General features: G+C 46.9%; 1 protein-coding gene across 1 annotated transcript; it reads right to left on the bottom strand.

The window, feature by feature from the left end:
* Positions 1-1,268: 1,268 nt before the first annotated feature.
* Positions 1,269-25,747, bottom strand: LOC103052660 (retinol dehydrogenase 12-like). The gene is made up of 6 exons (XM_088145618.1): positions 25,425-25,747; positions 16,928-17,083; positions 16,395-16,499; positions 4,741-4,950; positions 3,351-3,540; positions 1,269-1,886 (listed from the first exon to the last, which is right to left on the bottom strand). Exons 2-6 carry the CDS (start codon positions 17,052-17,054, stop codon positions 1,784-1,786), a joined length of 735 nt encoding a protein of 244 aa, XP_088001744.1. The 5' UTR covers positions 17,055-17,083; positions 25,425-25,747; the 3' UTR covers positions 1,269-1,783.
* Positions 25,748-26,770: the final 1,023 nt, after the last annotated feature.

Here is a 26,770-nt window from a genome sequence, read left to right as displayed (position 1 = left end):
ATATTTTCATATTTCAGTCCTGGTTCAGCTGTGTATTGCTTGATGATCATTAAGACATTCGTCCTTTGGGCACTGTTTTATTAACACAAATCCCACATCAACAAAAATTGATAACTGCTTGTGATTTCCGACACCACAAAGCTACAGCTAAATCAATAAAGAAACAAGTAGCATTTTGAGATTGGGTACAACGTTCTGTTGCTATTCATAATAAAAAGCTGCAATTGAATTCTGTGCAGAAGAAATAACAGGTCTTTAAGCCTATACCTGTTACTATCTGAGGCAAGAAAATAACCAGTTAACACAGAAAATGGAGCAAGTGATGAAGGTTGAATAGCAAGAGTTTCCCCTCCGAACCTGTACCCATATTTTCCACCTTCCCTCTGAAACAGGTTGAAGTTCTCACTGTCCTTTCAGTGACATCATACAGAATACAGTGGGACCATAGCATGCTCTAAATAAGAGAATACTAATTGATGACAAGTTTTTCACTTGCAAAATTGGAATGGTTATGAAAATTGTATTATTTGTAAGGAAGAAATTATTCAGTGTGGTTTAATCTTTATGAGTTTTTAAAAAATTCTTATTAGATGAACATCATCCTTTTCCACTGATTTTAGCAGATTAAAATGGTCTGAGCTATCCTCTTCCAGTGAAACGCTTGCCACATCTCACAGCCACAAGCGTTGTAATGCTTAATTCATTGGATTTGGCAGTCAGAAACAACTGTGAGGTTAAGTAACTGGGGAGGGCTATATTTAGCTTCCACCTTTTCATACCTTTCAGATTTTGGAGCTTAGCCTACTAGGAATGTAAGAGTTATAAAATCTGCTTTTGCTGTCTATCAAGCTAAACTGCCATGAACCCCCAAAAGATAGTCTAACTGGGCTTGTTGTGACCCTGATTACTTCTTCCACCATCAGAAAAGATCAACATTAATTCTGTGTGTGTGAAGGTCTGTTGGCTATTCAGTAGGTATGCAACATGGCTTGTACCTCCATCTTCAAGCTCTTCCCAACAGTGCCTTCCAGAGGGAAGAAAGGAACCACTTGTGTTGAATAGAAAATAGAGACATTTTTGGGTCCAGCCTTTGCACTGCATTTTACGCACTTTATATTGTTTCCTACTCAGATTCTGTAGGATTTTCTAAGGATCCCTTTCTCACCAGCAAAACCTGTCCTGTGAACTATCCTGCATTCAACTGTAAAGGAGGAGTTCTCAACTTCCGATGAACAACAGTGTTCAACTCTCATTGAGACAATAAAAGCTTAAACTTGGTCAATTTACTGTTTTAATCTGTCACATCATTTCTTGTTAATTATGTAGCCACAAATCATGCAACAAATGAAAGAAGCCAAGACACCAAAACCATAGTGTAAACATCTGAAATTAAAAAAAAAAAGATACCCGCTGTAATCTTGTAGCCTGGCATGTTCACATGGCCTACTGAATCAGAAACAAGCCAGCAACCTTTGAGCTAGAATGCTGAGCAAAACCAGACCAAGCAGTTCATAATTCAGTCTGCCATGCAAACCCAGAAAAACTAAGTAGCTTTTGCAGGGGTATTGTGAAGTCCCAAGCAAGGCAGTATTCGTGTACTGTGGATCGTCCCGTACACTGAACAACTGCTTGAGCTTCTGTATTAGTGCAGAAACTGAGATGAACACTGTAACTGGAAATGAACATGTCCTAACAACTGCATCTAGGAAGCGTGCATGAAAGCAGCCCTTTCCCATAGTCTTACGCACAAAATGCGGAAGTCAGGTGTAGCGGCTCCTGCAGGTCAATCCCACTGGATACCGAGGAGCTCACAACTAACATTCCAAAGCTTCTTTGCCGTTTCATCATTACGCCCTTGAGACGCCACTCTTGCTGGTTTACAATCACTGTTACATAGAGGAAGAAAGCATGTTAGCGGTGTTCCACTGCATGAAGAAGCAGGTTTAGCAAAAACCCCCCCCCAAAAGCTCACTAATTCTAAGAGAGGCACATGAAGCAAAACATGCCTGAACTCTCGACTCCTCAACTACTAATATGAGTTAACAGCATTCTGTCCTTTCTCCAACAGAGGATCTACACTGTGTATATCAGCAGTGTGCTCAACTAGAAAAAGTGTTGTTGTGACCCCTTTATAAAGGACTGTATTCCAGAAGTTCTGCTCAACCATTTCAGAACAGCTGCACTTCAGCCAAAATAAAACCCAGAGGGATCTTGATCTTTTTTTAGAATTTTTTTATAAATCACTCAATGAGAGAACATACTTAATAGTCCTTCCTCCTCCTCCTCTTCCCACAACAAGCACCCTGTGAGGTGGGCCGGGCTGAGAGAGAGTGCTTGGCCTAAAGGCACCCAGCTGGCTTTATGCCTAAAGTGGGACTAGAACTCACAGTCTCCTGGTTTCTAGCCTTTTGCCTTGATCACTAGACCAAACATTTTAAAAGGCCAATTCAGCAAGGCTGAGAGCCAATTTGGTGTAGCGATTAAAGGTACCAGGTTGGAGACTGGGAGACCATGAATTCTAGTTCTGTCTTAGGCCCCAAGCCAGCAGGGTGACTTTGGCCCAGTCGCTCTCTTTCAGCGCTACGAAGAAGGGAATGGCAAACCACTTCCGAAAATGGTGCCCAGAAACCACAGGGACTACTCCAGGCAGTCACCAGGAATCAAGACTGACTTTATGGCACGCCCCACACCCCCTCAACACACACACAAAAACAGCAAGGCTAGTGCATGTGTCAGTCCCTCTCCCCACAGCACTCTCACTGTAGTATAGTCCAACAGTTCCTCTAATCTTCACTACTTTCCCTGCCTCCTCTCAGCCACTCCCACTGTCTTGGCTTGTCCCTACACTTCCACTCACCCAGAACAACCATGTGTCGTTCTGTGGATCTTTCACAGCACCCAAACGTGCCATGGCACAGTGGTTGAAAACTGCTGCTTTAAAGAGACAAGTAGTGATCTCAACTGATGGTGCTAGGCAAGAATCAGCAGATGAGATCCTCTCTTTCTGAATGGCTTCTGCACTTATTAGAGCTACAAGAACTCTAAACTCATCCACGCCTCAGTTCTAAGCACTTGCTAAGTCCCATATCCTAATGTTTGCTCGTAGCCCATGGCAGAGCCTCACTGATGCTTCAAAATGATACCAAGAGCAATCATAACTCCTGCTTGTGTCCTGGCTCATTTTGAGGTGGTTATACTGTGCGGGAGTGAAGTTGAACATATACAAAGCTTCTTTCCTCCACCCCAAGGCTAATGTGAGAGCTAGGTGGTTACAACAAAACCAGAAGGTTTTCCCCAAAGTTTGTTCTCTGTCACCGCATCCCAATGCCAGTCACCCCAGTTCAACCCACCTGAAATACTTTCCACTGACTGTCTCCAGCTCCTCTGCCACTGCACAGTATATGCTGGTCTGGGATCCTTGCAAAGGAGTCTTCAAGAAGATGGCAAATGTATTCCACAGAACTTTTAGTGCAAACGAATGACGGATCAGTTCAGATAAAACTGAACCTGGATGCAGAGTATTTACAGTAACACCAGTATCTATAGGAGAGGAACCTTAAATGAATTCAAAGATATACTGACAATGGAATCAGCGTATACAAAAGCAAAGGGGATGTTGTTTGAATTACAGCGGAGCATATGATGCCAGTGTGTACTTAGAAATTAGAGTTTCAAAAGGAGAGAATATATGTAGCTCAGGGGTGAAACTGTGGTATCCTTGGTGCTCTCCGAGCTTGGTTGTTTGCTTCCAGAGATTTCATTACCCAACCAGGTGACATCATCAGTGCGAGTGAGGGTGGGGTTTGGTCCCTGTTTATATGCAGTACCTTGCCCTGCCACTGGTTGTGGTGGTGTGATTTTCTCCTTGGTAGTTCCTTGAGTAGGGTATTGTTTTCTGCCTGTTCGCCTGCTCTTAATCCCTGCTTATCTGGGTGTTGGCTGCTGGAGAGGATGCGTTCTCGTCTTTTGGTTTCGTTCGTAGCTTTTTTACTGTCTATTTTGAATGGTGTGTAAATATGGTTTATTTTTAGGTGTCTATTGTTGCCTGATTTGTCTGAATGCCAAGCTTTCAGGAATTCTTTAGCGTTTTTGGATTTAGCTTGGTCTAGGATGCTCACAGATTCCCAACAGAAACTATGGTTGAGACAGTCCATGTATTGTGAGATTATCATTTATTAATTTATCAATTATCATCTGGTCTTCTCACTGTTAGTTGGTGTTCATGGATGCACTCTGCAAGTCTATCCTACATAGTCTCTGTCCTACATAGTGGCTGTTACACTCCTTACACTGTATGTTGTAGATGACCCCTGTTTTTCCTTCTTGAGCTACTGGGTCTTTTGGTTTACTTAAGATGTTTTGGAGGACAATTCAATGGCAATTGGACTAAAGTTGACCATGGCTCCCTCATGTGCAAACAATACTTATGCCTGTGGTAGGAGCCCTAATATCTCTCTCTGGAATTATTACTCTATTTAACATTACTTGGAATGATGTCTCACCACATTCCGTATGTGTGGATAAGACACAAATGTCAGGGCTCTTGCAGTTTGTTCAACACACTGCTATCTTTGCTTGTCACAGTTCTATTTTAAATACTGGGAAGCAACAACATCTGGAGTTAAAAAAATGTACTTCAAAAATATTTGAACTTCTCCCATCCCAGGATGCCAATTTTTCCAGTGGTTTTTGCTTTTAAATGGCCTTGTCAACTAAAGGCACTGCAAACTTCCAGCTCACCTTGCAGACGTTTAGCCAACTCCTGTGTAAAGAGAATATTGGCCAGCTTGCTATGACAGTATGCCAGGCCCCGAATGTAGAACCTTTCCCCCTGAAGATCATCGAAGCAAATCTTCCCAAAACGATGAGCCCGTGAAGATACATTGATAATACGAGCTGGTGCACTCTGTTTCAGGCGCTCTATTAGCAGGAAGGTCAAAAGAAAGTGTCCTAACAGGAAAGATTATGAACAATAATTTGAATTTTGTGGTTACTTTGTTAGATCGGTAAGCATTCTTTTTTCTTAAACATATGTGTTACAAGGATATAGTATCTTTATCTTCTACTATCCAACATATCACACTACCAAATATTTTGTCAGTGTCCAATAATACATAAGCTATTATGTGTTTGTGGGAATTAAATACAGATATGCATCTACTACAACATTATAATTGTAATATTTGACAAAAATAAAGCAAAAATGTAGGGGGAAAAAGATGTATCTTCAAGAGATGGCTAAGAATCAAGAAGTTAAGTAGTTGTCCTTAAGGAACTTATACATTTTTTGGGAAAAATGTTCACCCCTTTCCAATTTTCTGAATATTTGTGTATCTTTCCCACTCAGTGGTTCATATAGGTCCTAAAGTCATCCAATATGCAACATGCCAGATGTGAAAAAGTAATTGCCCCTTAGATTCTGGTTGCTGAGCTCAGTAAGATTTAAGAGCTTTCTAGCATGAACTTGTAGTTTCAGGTCCTGCCGTAACATTTCTATACAGTTTTAGGTCTAGACTTTGACTTGCCCATTCCAAAGCAGTGAATTTGTTCTTCATTCATTCCCTTGGAGACCTGCTCATATGTTTGGGATTGCTGCCTTGCTGCATGACCCACTTGCACTTCAGCTGATGGACAGATGTTCTGATATTCACCCATAGAATTCTCTGATATAAAGCAGATTCCATGCTTTCTTCAATAATGGCAAGTCATCCAGAATGGAGATAGCACAGCCTCTCCTCCGTGCCTGACAGTTGGTAGGAGGTCTTGGTATGCACTCGTTCTGCCAGGCATACCAACGTCCAAGTAGCCTGAAAAGAACATTTTTGACATATGTTCGTAGAACAATCCTTCAGAAATCTGGAGGGCTATCCAGGGGATTTTTGAGACAACCATTAACGTTCTTCTCGGGGACTCATGACTTTTGCCTTTCTCCTCTCTCATGAATCCCATTTCTTCTCAGTGATTTTCTGATGAAGGAATTATGAGCGCTGACTTTAGCCAAAGCAAGAGATGCCTAGGTAGTGTTCTAGCATTCTTTGTGACTTCCTGGATCACTTCATCCTATGTTCTTGAAATAACTTTTACATGACAATATCTTCCACACGAATAGCTTTTACTTGGGAAGATTCGTGGTTATCCCAAATCTTCTCCGTTTCAAGACTCCTGGTAGACCGGTGGAGCCCCACAAATTTAGAAAAGAATTTGTAAGTTTTCCCACACTGATGGGCGTCATGTCTTTTTCTTTTTCTTTTTCTTTTAACAGATGTCTTTTGAACAGGATATGTCATGCCTTTAGAATCTCTGTGGTGAGAACTTCCCTGTGATTGATTTCCATTTATATGGCCACTCATCTCACCATGGTGACTCTGAGCAGGTAACAACAGTTCAAAACACGCCCAAGAATGAAAATAAAATACAAAACTGGCAGCCAAGGTAAAAAATCCAATCAAACCATGATTAACGTAACCATCTCGTGAGCTGATGAGGAGAGCCAAAATTTGTGAGTTTTATGAACAGAGCATTGATAGAACTGGTCCTGGTTATCTTTTTAATTGAACTGAGGTTGAGGTTGATTACTTTTACAGACTACCAAACTGCAGGTTGGATAATTTTGTTTATGAAATAAATAAAACAAACAAGAAAAGTTGACATTTTTTGTTCAGTTTTTCTTTATGAAACACACACACATGAAAACTCTGATAACATTCAATTGCAAAGATATGCAAAAATTCAGAAAATCCGAAAGAGGCGATTTTCTTTCACAGAACTGTTTAAATTATGTAGACAGCTATCAGTGTTACACACGCTGCTCCCAGGTTCGGCTTATGGTCACTCACTCACACACTCACAGCCTGTTGAGGCACACGGATCTTGTCAGCCCCCCTTGCTTTCTACCTGGGTTTTCCAGATAGGTGCGGCTGGAGCAGACAGACACACAGCCCTGGTCAACAGCCGGGAAATAATTGGGGATACACACAAATCACTTCCAACCGAACACTGAGGCACAAGAGGTTCTTTGTAATACACGGAGACCCAGTGAATTTAAAGTAACAGCAAAACTTTCCTGGTTGCAAGGTACATCTGCTCTTTCTCCTACACACACACATGCACTCATCCACACTTACCCTCGTCCTTCCCAACTAGGCTGCCAGGCACTAGCTAGAGGGACGGAAGCCGCCAAGTCTGGATCCAAAGGTGACTCAGATGACTCAGCTCAGACAACTCAGACGACTCAGAGTGGGCGGGCTTTGGGACCCCTTTTATCCCCCAAAGTCCTTGCTTTGTTGATTCACAAGTCTAGCAGTTGTTGATGGGATTGGGGTTTCCATATGCTCAGGCCCAACTTTTTTTCTGGTTTAGGTCCTTTGTTTTTTTCCTTAACAACTTGCTTCCTTCTTATCTACCTCCCCGAAGGGATCCCATAGATAAGTTTCCCGGCTTTTGTCCTCTCTGCTTACGTGCCTGCTTCATCTTTAGGTTATGGAAGCTTCAGCCTAGTCTCACATATTCCTCCCCTTGGCATCGAGTTAAACAGGAGATGCCACAAAATGGGGCTCACTCATAACCTACTCAGAGCATTACAGGTTTTTTTAGGTATTCTTGCCAATAGGTTTGCTGTCCAGTTGACATGGAGGTACAATATTTCCAGAAAACAATGTTAACACATTGAAAGATTGAGGAAATTAATATAAAGACAAATAATACAAACAGCAAGGTCTGAACAATTTTCCTTCCCCAGGATCCAAAGTCTGGTAACCAAGTTGTGAGCCATGACCAGCTCCATCCCTCTGGATCTTGGGAGATGTGAAAGGCTAGAATTTTCAGCTTGGCTAGTTTTGCCTCAATGTAGTTCTCGTTGTTGGTTAGGTTAAAACAACAAAGACCTTGAAAGGATTCACAGCCCTGTCCTGCTCTTAATAGTAGATAGTCAATAGCTACACGGTTTTGGAGGACTGCAGCCCTGATATCAGTCACTTCTTCAGTTAGAGCTGCAATAAGGGAGGATGTGAGGTTGACACTTTTAGCTAGGATACAGGCCACTTTTCTGAGGTCCATATAGGTTCTTTTGCCCAGTGCAGGGACCCCCACTAAGGAGAGGGCCAGAGCCATGACTTCTGTTTTGGATAAGAGTGTCACGTCACTCTCACAATCAGATGATAGTTCCCATTTAAGTCGGGTTGATGGGTTTACTTGCATGGGAGGCAGGGCATATAGAGAGGTCAAGTGCCCAATGGCACAAGGCCCCCCTGAACTGTAGGCTGGGACATGAGTATAGGCCTCATGCCCATATAACAAAAAGAAACCTTTAGGTAAAAATAAAGGGGTGGAGGCATAGGAGATATTATAGACCTTTTCACAAGTAAAAACAGGAGAATTGGAGGGCAGTGGGTGCTTATGATTCCCAAAGTTAGTGAAATATACACATTGAGTTGCATTGGTTACACCTAAAAGATTCAGGGTCATTCTCCTCTAGTTTTGTCAGGATTTTCTTTCTCATGGGAAAGGATTCATCCCGTTATCTTTACAACAATAACAAATAATATTTTGACTACAGAGATCATGTGAAAAACACCTGTTATTGTGTGTTGTGTATTGTGCTATTTACTGCCACCTATTGGCGTGCGTATGCTAGGTACCCAGTGGGGGTGGCATAGAGCTATAATACAAGGGGAGGAAAATGTTCAGTTTCTCTGAGTAGTTGGTAGTTGTTTTAGTGTTAGCCACTATGTAGGTTTTATGGGCTACGTAGTTGTAACAAAGTACCAAGTAGCGTACCTCTTCTCTAAGAGTTTGTAGCTAGAGATTTTGTTAAGCTTGTGTTGCTAATAAGTCTTGGATGCTACATTAAATGAGAAGATGTGTTGTTCTTTATATTTTGTATGATATTTGCATTTTATGGAATTTTGCATTTTTATCAATAAACAGCAGTTACTATATATTTTCTGACTGGATTTCTTTGGGAAACAAGAAATGGACATTGCATTATGTTTGCTGTCATGGCTAATATTTTTCTGGAGTTTTTGCTGCGCTCTGCACAAACAGGAGTGTTTGTGATTATCACTCTGCCCGACAGGTTTGTCCATGGTTCAAGTTCTGGAGAAGATCCAAAGTGAAAGAACATTCCCTCCCACAAGTCAGTAGTGAAATTCTTTAAAGCAGTAACATCTCTTAATGTCTCTAGGCTGGAGGGTATTCCAAAGAAACAGGTGGATGTGACTCCTCCCACTGTCAAAAGTCACCCTACGCAAAAAGCTGAGCTGTTCATAGCTGTTTATGCCAGTTCTAGAAAAAAATTGTTCTTAGAACTGTGCTGCAGAGCTTCTAGGCATTGTCCCAGCAGGAGAATTTGGATGTAGATCTTCATGCTTGGATCCTGTGGATAAAATCAAAAGAAGGGGGGGGAGGACAAAAGAGGGAGTGGAAGACAAAAGCAACCTAGCCTATTTACACAGGTTACACAGGCTTGACTTGGGAGCAGTGGCACCATCTGTTTGTGTCCAGGTACACTAGATGGGGTGAAATTACATCAAGGACTGTATGTGGTCCCTTCCATCATGGTCCCAGGGCTCCTCCTGGTTTTCCTTTTTTCACCATAACTTGATCCCCTGGTTTAATGTCACTTGGGATAATTTTGGATTCTTTGGAAGCAGCATTAGCTTGTTCCAAGGCTTTAGCCATGTCTGTTCTTACTTCTGCTAGGTTTTTAAGCCATTCAGGATTCCAATCCACATATCCTCCCCTGGTTTCCCAGTGCACCCCAAGGTGCATAGGGAAACCAAACAGGATTTCATAGGGGCTGTATCCCGTTGAGCTGGAGATAGAGCTTCTGATGGCCGCTAGAACCGTTGGCAGAAAGTCTGCCCATGCTTGTGGTGTTGGAGACAGAGTTTCCTTAATGCAGTCTTAATGGTACCATTCATGCATTCACATTTCCCACTGCTCTGAGGCCAGTAAGCCACATGTAGTTTGCACTGGATTCCTAACTGTGAGGTGAAGGCTTCAAAGAGTTGACTAACAAAAGAAGCGCCCCTATCTGTCGAAATCTGGAATGGCAGGCCCCAGCGACAAAAGACCTGTTGGTACAACAACTTTGCAGTGGTGTCTGCAGTATTATTGCATGTCGGGAAGGCTTCCACCCAGGCAGAAAATCCATCTACTACTACTACTAAGAGATGTGTATAACCATCTCTAGTTCTTAGTAATCCCTCAATGTAGTCCAGGAAAATTGTATGCCATGGACCAATCTGTCTCTGGCCATAAAGGGGGGGTTGCAACTTAGAGTAGTCCCATTTCTGGACTTGGCATTCCAGGCAATTAGCAACAATGTGCTTAACCATTTGTTGCTGATTGGGTCACGTTGCAACTTGACGTACCTTTGCCAAGGTTTTTTCTACACCCTCATGGGCCATGTTGTGCAAGTCCAAAATAATCTGTTCCTTTTCCCCCAACTTACTTATCACTGCTAAGGCATGCACTTGTTGGGCAACCTCTTTCGTATAGGCATCTGCTTCTGCATTTTTGGAGAAGAACCAAGTGTCTAAACCAGTGTGAGCCTTAATCCAATATATGGAGCCATTCAGGCGTTGCCAGTTATTATATATATCTTGCCATATCTCTGAATGTTTTAGCAATTTGCCAGAAGCTGACACCCACTGATCCCTTGCCCAGTATTGCATGTAGTGGGTAATCCCTTTCATAACATACTCACTATCTGTGACTATGCAGACACTTTCCCTCTCTTTATCTATCACATATTGCAGTACCTGTTGAACAGCCACTAGTTTTGCCTCTTGTGCACTGTAAGAATTTGGTAAAACAGCCCCTAATTTTAAGCCTGTGGTAGAAATAGCTGCCCAAGAGGTATATCTGGTCCCTTCGTCCTACCATGAAGCCCCATCAGTAAACCAGATTTCCTGGTCTGGAGTGAGAGAAGATAAAGGGGGCATAGGGTTTTGGTCAGCCCAATCTCTGAGCAAGCAGTCATGCTGCGTGCTTTGTTCCAGAATGGAGGCAGAAAGCAAATCGGGCTTGGATACATTCTCTAGAGAGACCCCTCTCTGAGTTAAATAAACTATCCATTGAGCAAATTTTTGGTTAGATGCTGTGGGCATACGGTTTGCTTGTAAGATGTATTTAAGAGGAGAATGGGGTCCCTGCAAAATTATAGGTGATGTGCCTGTAAAAAGCTCAAAGGTTTGCAATGCCCACACAGCAGCTGCACAGGCCTTTTCACATGGTGTGTATTTTTGTTCTGGGCCAGTAAGAGTGCGTGAATCATAGGCAACAGGTAGTAACTGACCATCCTCCCCCTTTTGAAGTAGCACAGCTCCAAAAGCACGATCAGAGAAATTGGGCCTGATCCAAAAGGGAGAATTAGTCTCTGGGTTGCGAAGGGCAGGATTCCTTCCTGCCCAAAGTTTCAGTGTTTTAAAAGCATTTTCTTGCTCTTCTCCCCACTCCCATGGTTGTGCCTTCTTTAGCAATTTGTACAAGGGTCGGGCCAAGTCTGCAAAATTAGGGATGTGCTGGCGAACAAAGTTAAAAGCTCCCAAGACTGTTCTGAGGGATTTCAAATTCTTAGGAGCTGCCATGGAGGTCAGGGCTTTGACTTTGTCTACATCAATCCTCCGCCCTTCCCGTCCAATGTTTACACCTAGGTATTTTACTTCCTGTTGCACTAATTGTGCCTTCTTTAGATTAACTTTAAATCCAGTATCCCTGATCTTCTCCAGCACCCGAAGGGTGCGATGTTTCACTTCTTCCTCTGTCTCTCCTACAACTAAAATGTCATCAACATAAGAGTGAACCTGTTCCTGATCTTCTGGCAAGAGCTCATCTAACATCTGAGTGACATAATAGTGAGCAATGGCTGGGGAATTATGAAATCCTTGAGGTACTCGTGTTGGGACATACTGTTGCCCTCGGAAAGTGAAAGCAAATCGTGCTTGACTTTCTTCTGTTAAGGGCAGGACAAAGAAGCAGTTAGCTAGATCAATTACACTAAACCATTTAAATTTCGGCCCAATTCTGCTGAGGAGATCGGGCATGCTGGCAACTATGGGGGCCATCTGGGGGGTCCGATCATTAATTTTTTTGTAATCAACCACCATCCTATAAGTTTTTCCATCTGATTTCAAAACTGGCCACAGGGGGCTACTGAAGGGGCTTACTTGTTTTTTTAGAGTGCCTTCCTTCTCTAATTCACTAATAATCTCTGCGATCCCTGCTTCAGCAGCCTTTGGAAACGGGTACTGTTTCGGGGGGGGGTACAGGTGGCCCAGTGATCTCTACCTGTGCACTAACATGTTTCCCACATTGGCTGCGATGGGGTTGGTTAACCCCTGGAACTAAAGCCTCCCAGTCCAAGATCTGTGAGGCAGATAGAGCTGCAATGGATATTTGCTTAGAGATAGGAGCATGCCCCATCACTCCTGGGGCTAACTGGTATAGGCATCCAGAATAGGGGTCAAACCAAAATCTGTTTTCAGTTAGCCAATCTTGTCCTAGTATTAGGTCCTCAATACAAGAGGAGTCCCAAATGGCTTTAAGTGGGACTTCAACCCCAGCTATTTTGATCCACAATTTATAGCAAGCTAAATTCTTTCGCTCTCCATTGTAGGAGGTCACCAATAAAGATGAAATCTGCTTGCCACCTAAAGGAAAGTGTTTAATAACAGAAGTTTCAGCTCCAGTGTCTAATAGAGCCTGTTTAGGACCATTGCAGGTTAAAACAGAAAGGTAACTTCTCACACCTTTAGGGTCTTTCAAAATCTTTCCCCGATACTGCCAGTCAAGACCCATGTGTTTACCTACCACAGCAGCGGGGCAGCCCTAGAAGTTTACTAAGGAGGGGTCTGAGATCGCAGTTTCCTCTTCTCCCTTTACAGCTAGGACTGAAACTTTTCTTAAAGCTTCTGTTAATTGTTTCAGTTCCTGCTGGAGCAGCGAAAAAGGCTGCTCTTTCTCCTTAACTTTCCCTTCATCTTCCTCTTCTGATCCATGCTTTCCTCCCTGATTTCTCTGTAACTGCTCCACCCACTCCTTCAAGCTTCTAGTAGGAGCCCCATCCCATCTCTCCATGTTTTCTCCTAAGTCTTTCAGCTTTCGCCACACTTGCACACGCTCCTCTCCATTCCCTACTCTCTGCCCCTGATTACTCCACAAATTCCTATTCCTGCTGTCTCCCCCACTTCTTTCCCACCTATCTTTTATTATTCGCACCTCCCCCAGTCTTTACTTTACTTTCCTCTCCAACATTTCCAACAGCTTTCCTTGCTTCTCGCAGATCTGTTTCCAAGGTGGCCAAGTCTAATGGGTAAGCTGCACCCACTCGCCCAATCCAAGCTCGCTCGGGGCGCTGCAGCCCACCCAGCACGCCTTTTAAAGACTGATTGCTCCAAGTGCGCTGCATGATGTCACCCATCGTTCACCCTTCATCCATGTTATTAGGTGGCTCTGTTCTGGCTATGAATTGATACCATAAATAGCGATGGCAAAATTCTAAAGGGTCCTCTTTCCCCTGCCGATCCCCAATGGCTTTAAGCCATAATTGGGTACCAATCATTAAATCCTGCACCATGTTTTGGAGACCCTGTAAGACACTAAGGCGGTCACCGGGATTTGGGGGATTAGGATGTCGCCGGTATGTGTGCCACTTGGTGCGAACTTCAGGGTATGTTAATATGACCCGCTCAATCTCTTGGTCAGACAAATTGTACTGGAGGCTGAGTTGATGCAGCCTCCAGGTCCATTTGAGGGGGTCAGGGCTCAAGACCCCCAGATCTGTAACAATCTGTTTCAGCTCTCCTCCCGATAAAGGGGTATGAGTGACTACTTGTTCCCACTCTTCCCATTGCTGGTTTTGGGCATTTCTGCGCCTTGTTTGTGCTCGGGTTTCCACTACTGCTATTGAAGCCTCAGGGAGGTTGTGGCTTAATTCCTCAAAAGGCTCCTTCCCATCAAAGGGAAAGTCTGGGGTTTCATCTAGGTCTGAGCCTGTTAAGCAGGCAATTTGGTAAGATTGCTGCCTTATTTGTCTGTGTAGTTCCTCTACCTTACCACATTCTCCACATGCTCTGCCCTTATTCTTAGCAGAGGTCTGCACAAGGTCCTTTAAAGCTTCAATTTTTAGTTCTTGTGCAGCCTGCTTTAGTTGCCATTCCTCTTCCCTTTCTACACTATCCTTCAGTTGAGCCAAGGTCTCTCTTAGTTCCACCATTTGGCTCTTTTGCAGCTGGTAATCAGCCTGCAAAACATGGTGGGTATTTTTGAGTTGTTCCAAGTCTCCTTTTAAAGAGAAGTTCTCTGACCGCAACTGTATGAGGAGTTGATCCATCTGGGACAAGCCAACTCCCAATATTACTGCCAACACTCCAGGTAAATCTTTCTGTTTCTTCCCTCCTCTTAATTTGTACAGCTTTCCAAATTCTATCCTAACATCCCTCCCTGAATACACTGACTTCATTTTCTCCTGTAAGTCACCAAGAGGCAATCCCAACTTCTTAACAAGTTTCTCCATCACTTCACAATATACCAAACCCAATTCCTCCTCCTCAGGATTCTCCAATGGAACTGTCGCCTGGGAGGCATGCGGTGACAAAGCACCCTTTTGTTGGGCATCTCCAAATTTCCACAAAGGCATAACTAATCCCTCAAATAATAAATTCAAAGGGTCCAAACCATGTATCCCACTTCTAACACCAATAAGAATGTTACACATGCTGCTCCCAGGTTCGGCTTATGGTCACTCACTCACACACTCACAGCCTGTTGAGGCACGCGGATCTTGTCAGCCCCCCTTGCTTTCTACCTGGGTTTTCCAGATAGGTGCGGCTGGAGCAGACAGACACACAGCCCTGGTCAACAGCCGGGAAATAATTGGGGATACACACAAATCACTTCCAACCGAACACTGAGGCACAAGAGGTTCTTTGTAATACACGGAGACCCAGTGAATTTAAAGTAACAGCAAAACTTTCCTGGTTGCAAGGTACATCTGCTCTTTCTCCTACACACACACATGCACTCATCCACACTTACCCTCGTCCTTCCCAACTAGGCTGCCAGGCACTAGCTAGAGGGACGGAAGCCGCCAAGTCTGGATCCAAAGGTGACTCAGATGACTCAGCTCAGACAACTCAGACGACTCAGAGTGGGCGGGCTTTGGGACCCCTTTTATCCCCCAAAGTCCTTGCTTTGTTGATTCACAAGTCTAGCAGTTGTTGATGGGATTGGGGTTTCCATATGCTCAGGTCCAACTTTTTTTCTGGTTTAGGTCCTTTGTTTTTTTCCTTAACGACTTGCTTCCTTCTTATCTACCTCCCCAAAGGGATCCCATAGATACGTTTCCCGGCTTTTGTCCTCTCTGCTTACGTGCCTGCTTCATCTTTAGGTTATGGTAGCTTCAGCCTAGTCTCACATCAGCAATTTTGTATTCTAAACCTTGGTTGAATTCAAAAATTTAAGCAGGTTCAGGACTGGATAATACGTAGATGGTAAATACCAGATAATACAAGAAACATAGGGTATCCTGAGAAGATTTTTTTAAAAATCCAAGAGAAGGCAATGGCAAATCATTTCCATATTGTTGTCAAGAACACTGTGAATATTTCCATGAGGTCACCAGGTATCAAAAGGAACTTGATTTCCAAATGTGATGAGAAAGTATCACTGATGTTTGGATTTTTAGGAAGTAAGACTGCATGGTGTAATTGGGTTCTCATAGTTTTTCTACAATTACAAGGATAATAACCTCCTGATTACGGAAATGACTTAAGGACTATGCGCATTCAAATAGCTCCTTAACCTGATGAAGAACCTGATGCATAGAAAAATGCCCAGCACACAGTTCATAGTGTGATCAAGAACCAGAACAGCACATATGTAATCCCTGTGAGAAAAATGACACTTTTGTTTCACCCCAACCAACCCATGTTTCCATTAACTTAAAGAACTGAGCAGCGCTACCTCTTATGAAATGATCAGGGCTCACAGAGCCTTAAGAGGAACCTCTTAGCCTAACAAATGTATGTTCATCTACATAATAGTTACAGTCTTTTGAAAGCCCTCTGTAGAATTCAACCACTTCATACAGATGAAACAAATATTGCAATGTAAGCTCTTCTCCTTACACATGTGCGTGCAACATTACAATTCATGTACAAGAGAGGCACACCTAGCATTGCAGCATTGCAGCATTGCAGCATTGCAACATTCCTTTCCTCACTTGTCCTCCCTGCATGCCCCCACTGTGAAAGCACATAAATCTTTCCAATTTTTACATGCAGCCCAGACTCTAACCTCTCATAGTATTTCAACACAAAAGGAGGAAAACATCTTAAACAGAACTTTACTAAGAGAAAAACTGATCACGTAGAAAAGTATAGCAATCTTACCAAGATGGTTGACTCCAAAGTGCATCTCAAAGCCATCAGCTGTCTTTGAATAGGGGCACATCATAACCCCTGCATTGTTGATGAGTATGTGGAGTTCTTTCTCCTCTACAAGAAACAAGCACGTAGGTCATATGATTAAAGAGGCCTAAGATAAAAAATACTGGAACTGGTGAAATAAAAACAGAGGCACAGTTCAGTTTCTTTCAGATTTTCCCAGGAACATTTTGACAAGGCAAAATTTGGTCCTCTCAGTCTCCCACAAAATCCCTCCAGACAACATGACAGGGAATAGCAGATCCTCTGTTACTTCAGTCACTACAGTTCTTCCCTTAGGAGTGCTTTGACAATCCTACTAGTTGAGGTATACTTATGCTGGCAGATGTCTAATTTTAAAATCTGCACACATTTTGAAGTGGTTTTAAAAAACGAATAGAAAGCATAACCGAATAGCATCATGCCTACTGGATCTTTAGACAAATATCATTTTGCCCAAGTAAACACACTCTGAGAAGAACAATGTGTCTCAGACGTACCTTTCAAGAAATTATTGGCAAATTCTCTGATAGATTTGGTGTCTGCCAAGTCTAAATGTTTTGTCATAACCTCTTGGTTTCCCGTCTTGGTCCAGATTTCATGGACTGCCTTTTCTGCTTTTGCCATATCTCTGCAAGCAAGGATGACTTTGGCACCTGCAGCCAATAAAATATGAAAAGTGGAACAAAGGCATTACTGTCCAAATTACAATTTTGGATATTAATAATATACAGAACCTTTGAAGAAGATGGCTTTATGAAAAAAAGGAGACTGATTATGAAATAACAAACAAACAAAAAACCACTGAAATATTTGAGACTCTATCTGCAACCAAGACCTATTTCAAAGCACTTGTAACAAATTGTGGAACTACATAGATCTTGATAGGTGGAAAAATCTAAAATTTTCTTGCTTAGGACGTATTGCAACAATACAAATGAATATATATTTTCCTAAGATGAACTTCCTATCCCAGATGGCACCAATTTCAATCTCAATTTGCAGGACTGGCAAAGAATAATAAATAGACTTATATGAAGCAGGGGAAAAAAAAAAGAGTAAGTTCCAAATTTTGCAAGACTCAAAAGAAAGGAGGACTGCATTTCCTAACCTTAAATTATATTATTGAGCAAGCTGTCTTATCATGGATAACAGGATAGATAAAACTCCCAAACAGCAGAATATTAATTACAGAAGGAGCTGGCTTAGCCAATGGACTTCATAAGTATTTATGATACAAAAAAATAAAAGAAGAAACTAAGTTGAAGGGATATATTATAAATTAAAGTTTGTTAAAAGTTAAAAATACGGAGCCTTCTAAAAACAACAATAAATCCAGCAATCTCACCATTAGCATCATCATCAAATGCCTTTTACTTCAAGGACAGCTACAGTAAGATAAATTCAATCATATATGCCAATATGGTATATCCAGATTCAGAAATCAGGCTAAAGACACAGCAAGTTCAATGAAGTTAGGAATTTACCATGTATTGACAAATTGCTAGAGGAATAAAAGGCACAGGTAGTCCTTGTCAGGTTCGGTCAGCACGGGGCTTCGGGGAAGCTCGCAGCCAGACCACGCGAACTCCACCGGCGGTAGCTAGCGAGGAAAAGAGGAACTGAAAGCGCCGCTAATTAATGGGCCACCTGCGGCCAGCCAAACAGGAAAACCGCAGCGGAAGCTTTAACTATACACTGATAACGGCGCGAGCCAACAATGAACGGGGCCGCAGGCAGCGAAACAAGATCGCCGCGCAGCACAGAACCCTCGGGCTTGCACGTAACGGGGAGGGACCAACCCAAGCCGGAGGGGACTGCCAATCAAGGACAATGGACCCTGACCGAACCTGCCATCATGGACAATCAAGAGGGATTACTGGGGGGCCGATAATCCGCAGCGGTAACGCGATCGCGGGGCGGAAAAAAGCGCGGGAAGGGGGGAATATAACGAGTGATGCAATTGTACCAAGCCAGTCCTGGCTTTGCTTGTGACTGCTACGTTACGCATGAGTAAACCTCTTTTGTGAACCACACGTGTCACGGCAGTTTCTCTGTCGAACGGGGCAAATCTTACATAAAGCCAGGACTCACCGTTAGCGCTACCCAGTACCACCGAGGAGCGTTTCCCTTTCTAATACAGGCATGACCAGCGATGAGGAATCCATGGGTCGGCTGGAGCACGAGGAACCCGGACTCGAGGAGGGACGGTCAGAGCCACCCGGGAGTGACGGGACAGCGGCCAGGACCGGGTACCCTCCAACCGAGCGGTGGTCGATGTGCGTGAACCAAGGGCCAGACAGCTCAGGTGTCACGATGACCCGGGGTTCGGGGCCCCGGAACCGCGAGTGGGACGAGAAGCTCGCCCGACTAGAGGAGAGGGTCGAGCGGTGCCTAGACGCCGTGGAGGCGATGCTCCAGACCTTGCTACAGAGAGTGGGACCATCGGCAGTGAGCGATGGCACGAGCAACAGGGGTGGCAGTCCGGCACCCCAGCCGGCACCGCCCACGATGCCCCGGTCGGTGGACCGACGGGCGGCGGATGCCCTGAGACTTCGAGGCATCACCGGGAAGTTCTCAGGAGACCCTGAACAGCTGCCGCACTTTTTGACGCACGTCATGGGTTTTATGCAGAGGGGTGGTCACCTATTCACTAGGGACGAGGATAGAGTATCCTACGTGGCCGAGCTGTTAGATGGCCAAGCGGCTAGCTGGGTGATCGGACTATACGACGCCAACGCGGCGGAATTGCGGAGTTTCCCGGACTTCATGCAGGCACTCTGGGACAGATTCGAGGACACATTGAGCGCCAAGCGGGCTGAGGACGACATCCTGCAGTCCAGACAGTGGGACAAGTCGGTATCAGAGTACGCCCTGGAGTTCCGGAGGTTGGTAGAGAAGCTCACGGACTGGCCGGAGTCCCTGAGGGTGAAGTATTTTAAGAGGGGGCTCAATCCAGAGATCCTGGAGCGGGCACTGGGACAGGATGACCCGTCCACAGTGAAAGATTGGATCTGGCTGGCTGGAACGGCGGAATCGGCATGGCGGCAGATTCAACAAAGCGTGAGGCGACGGGACCAGACGAGGGACCGGCCGAGGGAGAGACCCCCAGAGGAAAGGCGGAGCAGTCGGCGGCAGTCCACCGGGGGGCGAGAGGCGACCAGAACCCCGAACCTGTGCTTCCGGTGCGGAGGCAGAGGCCACCGATTGGCGCAGTGCCCGACGGAGCGGGAAGGAGCCTCACCACGGCCCGAAGTCAAGCCCCCCCGTCCTACCGGGAAAAGGGCCGGTGACCGACCGTGGAAGAGTGCAGTGGCGGCGGTGACCGAAAGAGGACGGAGGGGGTGGTCGACCCCGGAGACGGCGTCCTCCGGAGAGGACTCGGAGCCGGCAGGAAACGAGGCGCGCTCGCACTGAACAGCATCCCAGTGCGAGCAGGGGAACCGAGGCGCGCGGACCCAATCGGGGATGAGGACTGCCCTCCGTTCCGGGTGAGGATACACATCCGGGGGGTGAGATCCGGAGGGGTGGCACAGCTGCGGGCGCTGCTGGATTCAGGCTGCACCCACTGCTTGATGCACCCAGCTGTGGTCTCAGGACTCGGACTACAGCTGAGGCGCCTCGGGGAGCCCATTGCATTCAGCCAGCTAGACGGCACGCTGGCGGGGGGGGGCAGCTCAGTATTACACCGAGCCGGTCCAGATGACGATCGGGAGCCACCGGGAAGAACTAAGATTTGTGGTGGTCCCGGTGGCCGACTACGCGGTGGTGCTCGGCTTGGCGTAGCTGCGGCGACGGAACCCACGGGTCGACTGGACGGCGGAGGCAGTGCGATTTGGGGTCGACAGGCCGGCGGAGTGCGAGAGCAGAGGGGACCGGGCCGTGGCAACGGGCGCGACCACAACCACAGACGGGCAAGTAGAGGATCCGAGGCACAGGGAGGCGGGGCGAGAGCAGACGGAGCCCGAGACCCGGGCGGCAACAGCAGCAGCAGCAGCGCCGGAACCCCGGAGACTCGCAACGATCCCGAGGCGTGGGGAGGCAGCGGCGACTGGCGGAACAACTGCAAAACGAGAGACAGAGTCCGGGGAACCCACGACGAGCGGCGGAATCCCGAGGCAATATCGAGACCTGGCGGTGGCGTTCGGGGAGAAGGAGTCTGACCAGCTCCCTCCACACCGACCCAGTGATTGCGCCATCGAGTTCGAGCCAGGGGCAATGCTGCCCAAACCGAAAATGTACTCCCTGTCAATGAGGGAGATGGGGGCTCTGCGGGAGTTCATAGACAAGAACCTAGCACGGGGATTCATCCAACCCGCGAAGTCACCATTAGTGGCCCCGGTACTATTCCGGGAGAAGAAGGATGGCTCGCTGTGGATGTGCGTGGACTACCGGGGGCTGAACGCAATCAGCACCGAATACAAATACCCCCTCCCCCTGATGAAGGACTTAATGTCGCACCTATCTAAGGGGAGGGTGTTCACAAAACTGGACTTGCGCGAAGCTTACTTTAGGGTCAGGATCCGCGCTAAAGATGAGTGGAAAACGGCATTCAACACGCCGCTCGGAAGCTACCAGTTTTCCGTGATGCCGTTCGGATTAAAAGGGGCCCCGGGGGTGTTTATGCAGCTAATAAATGAGGTGCTGCACGACCTACTCTACCGGGGCGTCCTGGTCTACCTGGATGACATCCTCATCTACACCGAAACCCTGGCGGAGCACGTGAGCCTGGTGCGCACGGTGCTCCAGAGACTGCTGAAGGCGCAGCTGTACGCGAAGCTATCAAAATGCGAGTTTCATCGGGAGCAGCTGGACTACCTCGGCTACCAGATATCCAGTCGGGGAACTGAGATGGACCCGGCGAAAGTAAAGGATGTTCTGGGCTGGGAAGCGCCGCGAACCCGGAGGCAACTTCAAAGCTTCTTGGGGTTTGCGAACTTCTACAGACAGTTTATCCCGAACTTCGCCCAAATCGCCCTTCCCCTAACAGACTTGCTAAAAACCAAGGGCACTGGAAAACCCCCCAAGCCCAGCATGACACTTGCGTGGACTGCAGAATGCCAGGGGGCATTTGAGGAGCTAAAACGGCGGTTCACAGCGGAGCCGATCCTGCGCCATCCCGACCCAGATCGGCGGTTTATCATCCAAGTAGATGCGTCAGACGTGGCAACGGGGACGGTCCTGCTCCAGCCCAGTCCAGAGGGGGCCATCCACCCATGCACCTACGCCTCCCGCAAATTCACAGAGACAGAGAGAAGGTGGATGGTGTGGGAGAAAGAGGCGTACGCCGTCAAGTGGGCGCTAGCCACGTGGAGGCATCTATTGGAGGGGGCAGCTGAACCATTCGAGGTGTGGACGGACCACAAGAACCTCGAGGCCCTGAAGGCCCCGCGTAAGCTATCCCCCAAACAGGTGCGGTGGTCCCAATACTTCGTGAGGTTCAGGTTCACCCTAAAACACATCCCCGGGAAGCGCAACTTCCTAGCAGACGGGTTGTCTCGCATGCCCCAGCACGCCAGCCTACGAGAGGAAATCGTGGACTCCATCATCCCTGCCAGCAGGCTGGCTGCAAAGGCGGTGACCCGGAGCCAGACCAAGGGGGAGCGACGGGACGCGGCGCCTGAGGTAAAGCAAGGGTTCGCAGAGGCGGCGGAGCAGGACGCTTGGCTCAAGCAAAACCGAGAAGCGCTAACCAGCCAAGAGGGTTTGTGGTGGCGCGAAGGGAAGTTGTACGTGCCCGAGGGGTGCCGACGGGAGGTCATGGAAAGAGCCCACAACAGCCGGAACGCGGGGCATTACGGCTTCGTGAAGACGCTCCACTTAATTCGGCGGCAGTTCTGGTGGCCAACGCTCCGGAAGGACGTGGAGGCATACTCGGGGGGTTGCCCGGTGTGCGCGACGGCGAAAGGGGCCAAAGGCAAGCCTAGGGGGTTACTCCAGTCGGTAGCGGAGCCCGACGGCCCATGGCAAGAGATCGCCATGGACTTCATAGTAGAGCTCCCAGAGAGTAAGGGGAAGACCGCCATTTGGGTGGTTACGGACTTATTCTCCAAACAAGCGCACTTTGTAGCGTGCCGGCAAGTCCCCATGGCAGAGAGGTTGGCGAGGCTGTTCGTGCAACATATTTACCGGCTGCACGGCACGCCCCGACGGGTCGTTAGCGATCGGGGTGGCAACTTCATCGCGCGGTTCTGGAGGGAGTTCCTGAAGCGGGTGGGGACGAAGCAAGCCCTTTCCTCCGCGGCGCATCCGCAGACGGACGGAGCCACGGAACGCCTGAACGGGGGGCTCAAACAGTACCTGCGCTGCTACGTGGGGCACCAACAGGACGATTGGGCGGAGCTACTGCCATTCGCGGAAGTAGCATACAATAACGCCGTCCACAAGAATACCGGCTTTTCTCCATTCAAAGTAGCCACCGGGAGAGACTTCGTCCCCATGCCGGAGTTGCCTCAGCCGGAATCCCAAATCAACTCCCTGGACGCCTGGTTCGCCCAAATCGACGCCACCCGGCGAGCGGCGCACGCGGCATTGCAAAGAGCCAAAGCCGATTACAAAAAACACGCGGACTGCAAGAGACTCCCCGAGGGGCAGTGGAAAGTGGGGGACCAGGTGTATTTGTCAACCAAAAACCTAAAGACGCACCAGACATCGAAAAAACTCAGCCCGAGGTTTGTGGGGCCGTTCCCCATTGCAGAGGTCATCAATCCAGTAACCATCAGGCTGACGCTCCCGAAAAGCCTCGGGAAGATCCACCCGGTGTTCCATTGCAGCCTGCTAAAGCTGCACCAGCCGGGGAACGCCTGGCACAAGGCAGAGGGGGTGCCACCACCCATCATGGTTGGTGGGGAGCAGCATTTCAAGATCAACCAGATACTGGACGCCAGGAGGCACAAGGGGCAGGTCCAGCTCCTAGTGCAATGGAAACATTTTCCCAAGTCCCACAGTGAATGGGTAAGCAAAACCCACAAAAGAGCGCCGGACCTAGTGCGGGACTTTTACAATAAATACCCCGGGAAACCGAAATAAAGTCGGGGGGGGAGTTGTCTTCAGGGGGGCGGTATGTCAGGTTCGGTCAGCACGGGGCTTCGGGGAAGCTCGCAGCCAGACCACGCGAACTCCACCGGCGGTAGCTAGCGAGGAAAAGAGGAACTGAAAGCGCCGCTAATTAATGGGCCACCTGCGGCCAGCCAAACAGGAAAACCGCAGCGGAAGCTTTAACTATACACTGATAACGGCGTGAGCCAACAATGAACGGGGCCGCAGGCAGCGAAACAAGATCGCTGCGCAGCACAGAACCCTCGGGCTTGCACGTAACGGGGAGGGGCCAACCCAGGCCGGAGGGGACTGCCAATCAAGGACAATGGACCCTGACCGAACCTGCCATCATGGACAATCAAGAGGGATTATTGGGGGGCCGATAATCCGCAGCGGTAACGCGATCGCGGGGCGGAAAAAAGCGCGGGAAGGGGGGAATATAACGAGTGATGCAATTGTACCAAGCCAGTCCTGGCTTTGCTTGTGACTGCTACGTTACGCATGAGTAAACCTCTTTTGTGAACCACACGTGTCACGGCAGTTTCTCTGTCGAATGGGGCAAATCTTACAGTCCTCAGCTTACATCCATTCTTTCAGCAACCGTTCAAAGTTATGGCAGCACTGAAAAAATGAACATACAGCCGAAGTTCATCATGTGAGCGCCATTTGTGACCTTCCCTTGCCTTCCTCCAAGCAAATTCAATGGGGAAGCAGGCAGGGAAGGCTGCAACTCATTCCGGTAAGTCACTCCTGCCCGCAGGACTACCCACCCACCTGCACACAGGCTCCTCCGGCCTCTCTCGATTGACACGTGGTTTGTGCTCAGCCTCCCAAGCCTTCCCTCGACATCGCATGCCCCGCGCTTGGCCTCTGAAGTACTCCCAGGCTTCCCTCGATTTGTATGCAACCTCTGCCCGTCCTCTCAGGATACGCACACATCCCTGTGGCAACCGCCATGCTCCTTATCTGGGACTCCCACTGCTTCACACTTAACAACCTGCATGCCTTGCGATTATGAAAGCAACCAGGGCTACCAGGACTTTATGCTTTACAACTGTATTGCTTAGTGACAGCAACCCCAGTCTCAATTGCTGTCGTAACCCAAAGACTGTCGGGCAGAGTGATAATCACAAACACTCCTGTTTGTGCAGAGCACAGCAAAAACTCCAGGAAAATATTAGCCATGAAACCAAACACATTGCAATGTCCATTTCTTGTTTCCCAAAGAAATCCAGTCAGAAAATATATACTAACTGGTGTTTATTGATAAAAATGCAAAATTCCATAAAATGCAAATATCATACAAAATATAAAGAAAAACACATCTTCTCATGTAATTGTAGCATCCAAGACTTATTAGCAACACAAGCTTAACAAAATCTCTAGCTACAAACTCTTAGAGAAGAGGTACACTACTTGGTACTTTGTTACAACTACGTAGCCCACAAACCTTACATAGTGGCTAACACTAAAACAACTAACAACTACTCAGAGAGACTGAACATTTTCCTCTCCTTGTATTATAGCTCTATGCCACCCCCATTGGGTAACTAGCATACACACGCCAATAGGTGGCAGTAAATAGCACAGTACACAACACACAATAACAGGTGTTTTTCACATGATCTCTGTAGTCAAAATATTATTTGTTATTGTTGTAAAGATAACGGGATGAATCCTTTCCCATGAGAAAGAAAATCCTGACAAAGACAAGCTGGAATCTCAAGAAAAAAGGAGGAACTTTGAGAAACATGACAGAATTTGAAACACTTATACAAAATCAAGATTAGGATGTATATATAAAGTGAGCTCCCATTTACTCAAAACTTCCTAGAAAAGGAGATATCACACTCTAGGAACAAACTGAAGTGCAACCTTCCCTTTCCATCCTGAATTCCTTTTCTTACAATCCCTACAATTCTGGGGGCTACAAGGGATAAGCAGATATGAATCACTTGCCTCTTCTTGCAAGGTCTTGCGCCGTTTCCTTCCCTATGCCGGTGTTGGCTCCTGTGATCACCACAACTTTCCCATTCAGTTGTGCTGTAGACTTACACACACCTCCCGCAAAATACTTCCTACAAAAATAGACATTAATTGAGTGGCTGACGTTTGAAAATGCAGTCCCTCGTTGCAATATTCACAAAGTATGCCAGGCAATTTGTGACAGAAATCCAAGCTAGCTTCTCACGCGCACACACACGCACACAGGCACACAGTCAATCTCTCAATATACGTTCTTTGCAAAAGGGAAACTCCAATGCGCCAGAAACCGAAGGAGCGCTAACACAGGGCATCAGTATTATACAGACAGACGATTTAAAGGCAAGACTGAGGAAAAACAAGCAGCATTTCTATTTCTGAAACCAGTCCTGCAAGACGCCTGACGGTCTCGGGGTCTCCTAGCAAACACAGCGACCGCTTCCAACGGGATGCAGCCGCCAAAGGCTTATCTCAGAAGCGTCCCTACCCTCTGGCGCTGCGTTAGACGGTGTAAGTGGAGCTGAAGAGCCGGTGGGGTCGAGGAGCCGGTCCGAGATATGAAAGTGAAGGTGGGATGCCGCTGTCCAGAGAGACCCGATTCTTCGGCTTTCGAGGATGACCCCCTCCTCTCTAGCAGCGGCGAAGTATGCTATTCGCTTCGTGCAATGGGAAATTCAGCATAACGAGGATCGTCCGTACTTTCTGTCCCGGGTTGAAAGTGCAAAGCGTCTGTGTGCGCTTTGGTTTTCCGTGACACGACACAGGTGGTGATAAGACAACAAAATATTGGTTTGCTAGGGAATCTGGAGTATCCATGGGAAAGGGGAGCAAGGGATGCATTCGGGGAATGCAACATGTGGCATGAGCATGACAGGCTGGTAACCTAGTCTGCACCATATTTGATTTATTAAAAGGTGTTATGCAAAAGCATAAGTGGCCTATGCCATGATGGGTAGCAGAAGTCAGTATCTATGGGTCTGATCTGGTGGCAAGCAAATGGAAAATTGGGACTTGAAGTACTATGTCCTTAGTCCATCCCCAGGTGTTGTCTGCCAGAGACGATGGCTACTTTGAGGCTCCTGGTTGGCCCCTACAGAAGATGATCTTTTTCCCCAGTGGGCCCAGCTCCTTTAATGCCGGAAGATGGATTCCATTCCTTTTGAACACAATCACACTTAGCCAAACTGGCATTGTTGGTGGTTTCTCCTTCCTATTTACTTTCCCTGAACTGTGACCTCACTTCTCAACCAATGAACAATGGGTGCAGAGCAGCAGACTGACTGAAGTTGGGCTCCTAATCTTTCTATCACCTGCGGCATACT

This window comes from Python bivittatus, unplaced genomic scaffold (genome assembly GCF_059951505.1).
Source record: "Python bivittatus isolate LINGU-HERP-01145 unplaced genomic scaffold, Pbiv_v1 ctg000480_np1212, whole genome shotgun sequence".
NCBI classification, from domain to species: domain Eukaryota; kingdom Metazoa; phylum Chordata; class Lepidosauria; order Squamata; family Pythonidae; genus Python; species Python bivittatus.
This window is presented reverse-complemented; position numbering and strand designations above follow the sequence as displayed.

What these genes read in the sequence shown, in the direction of transcription:
- LOC103052660 (XM_088145618.1), bottom strand. Translation starts at nt 17,054, where the DNA reads ATGGCAAAAGCAGAAAAGGCAGTCCATGAAATCTGGACCAAGACGGGA. An exon ending in GTTGGCTAAACGTCTGCAAG is followed by an intron (nt 3,541 to 4,740) that starts GTGAGCTGGAAG and finishes CCTCTCCTATAG; the next exon opens with ATACTGGTGTTACTGTAAAT. An exon ending in GTCAGTGGAAAGTATTTCAG is followed by an intron (nt 1,887 to 3,350) that starts GTGGGTTGAACT and finishes TCTATGTAACAG; the next exon opens with TGATTGTAAACCAGCAAGAG.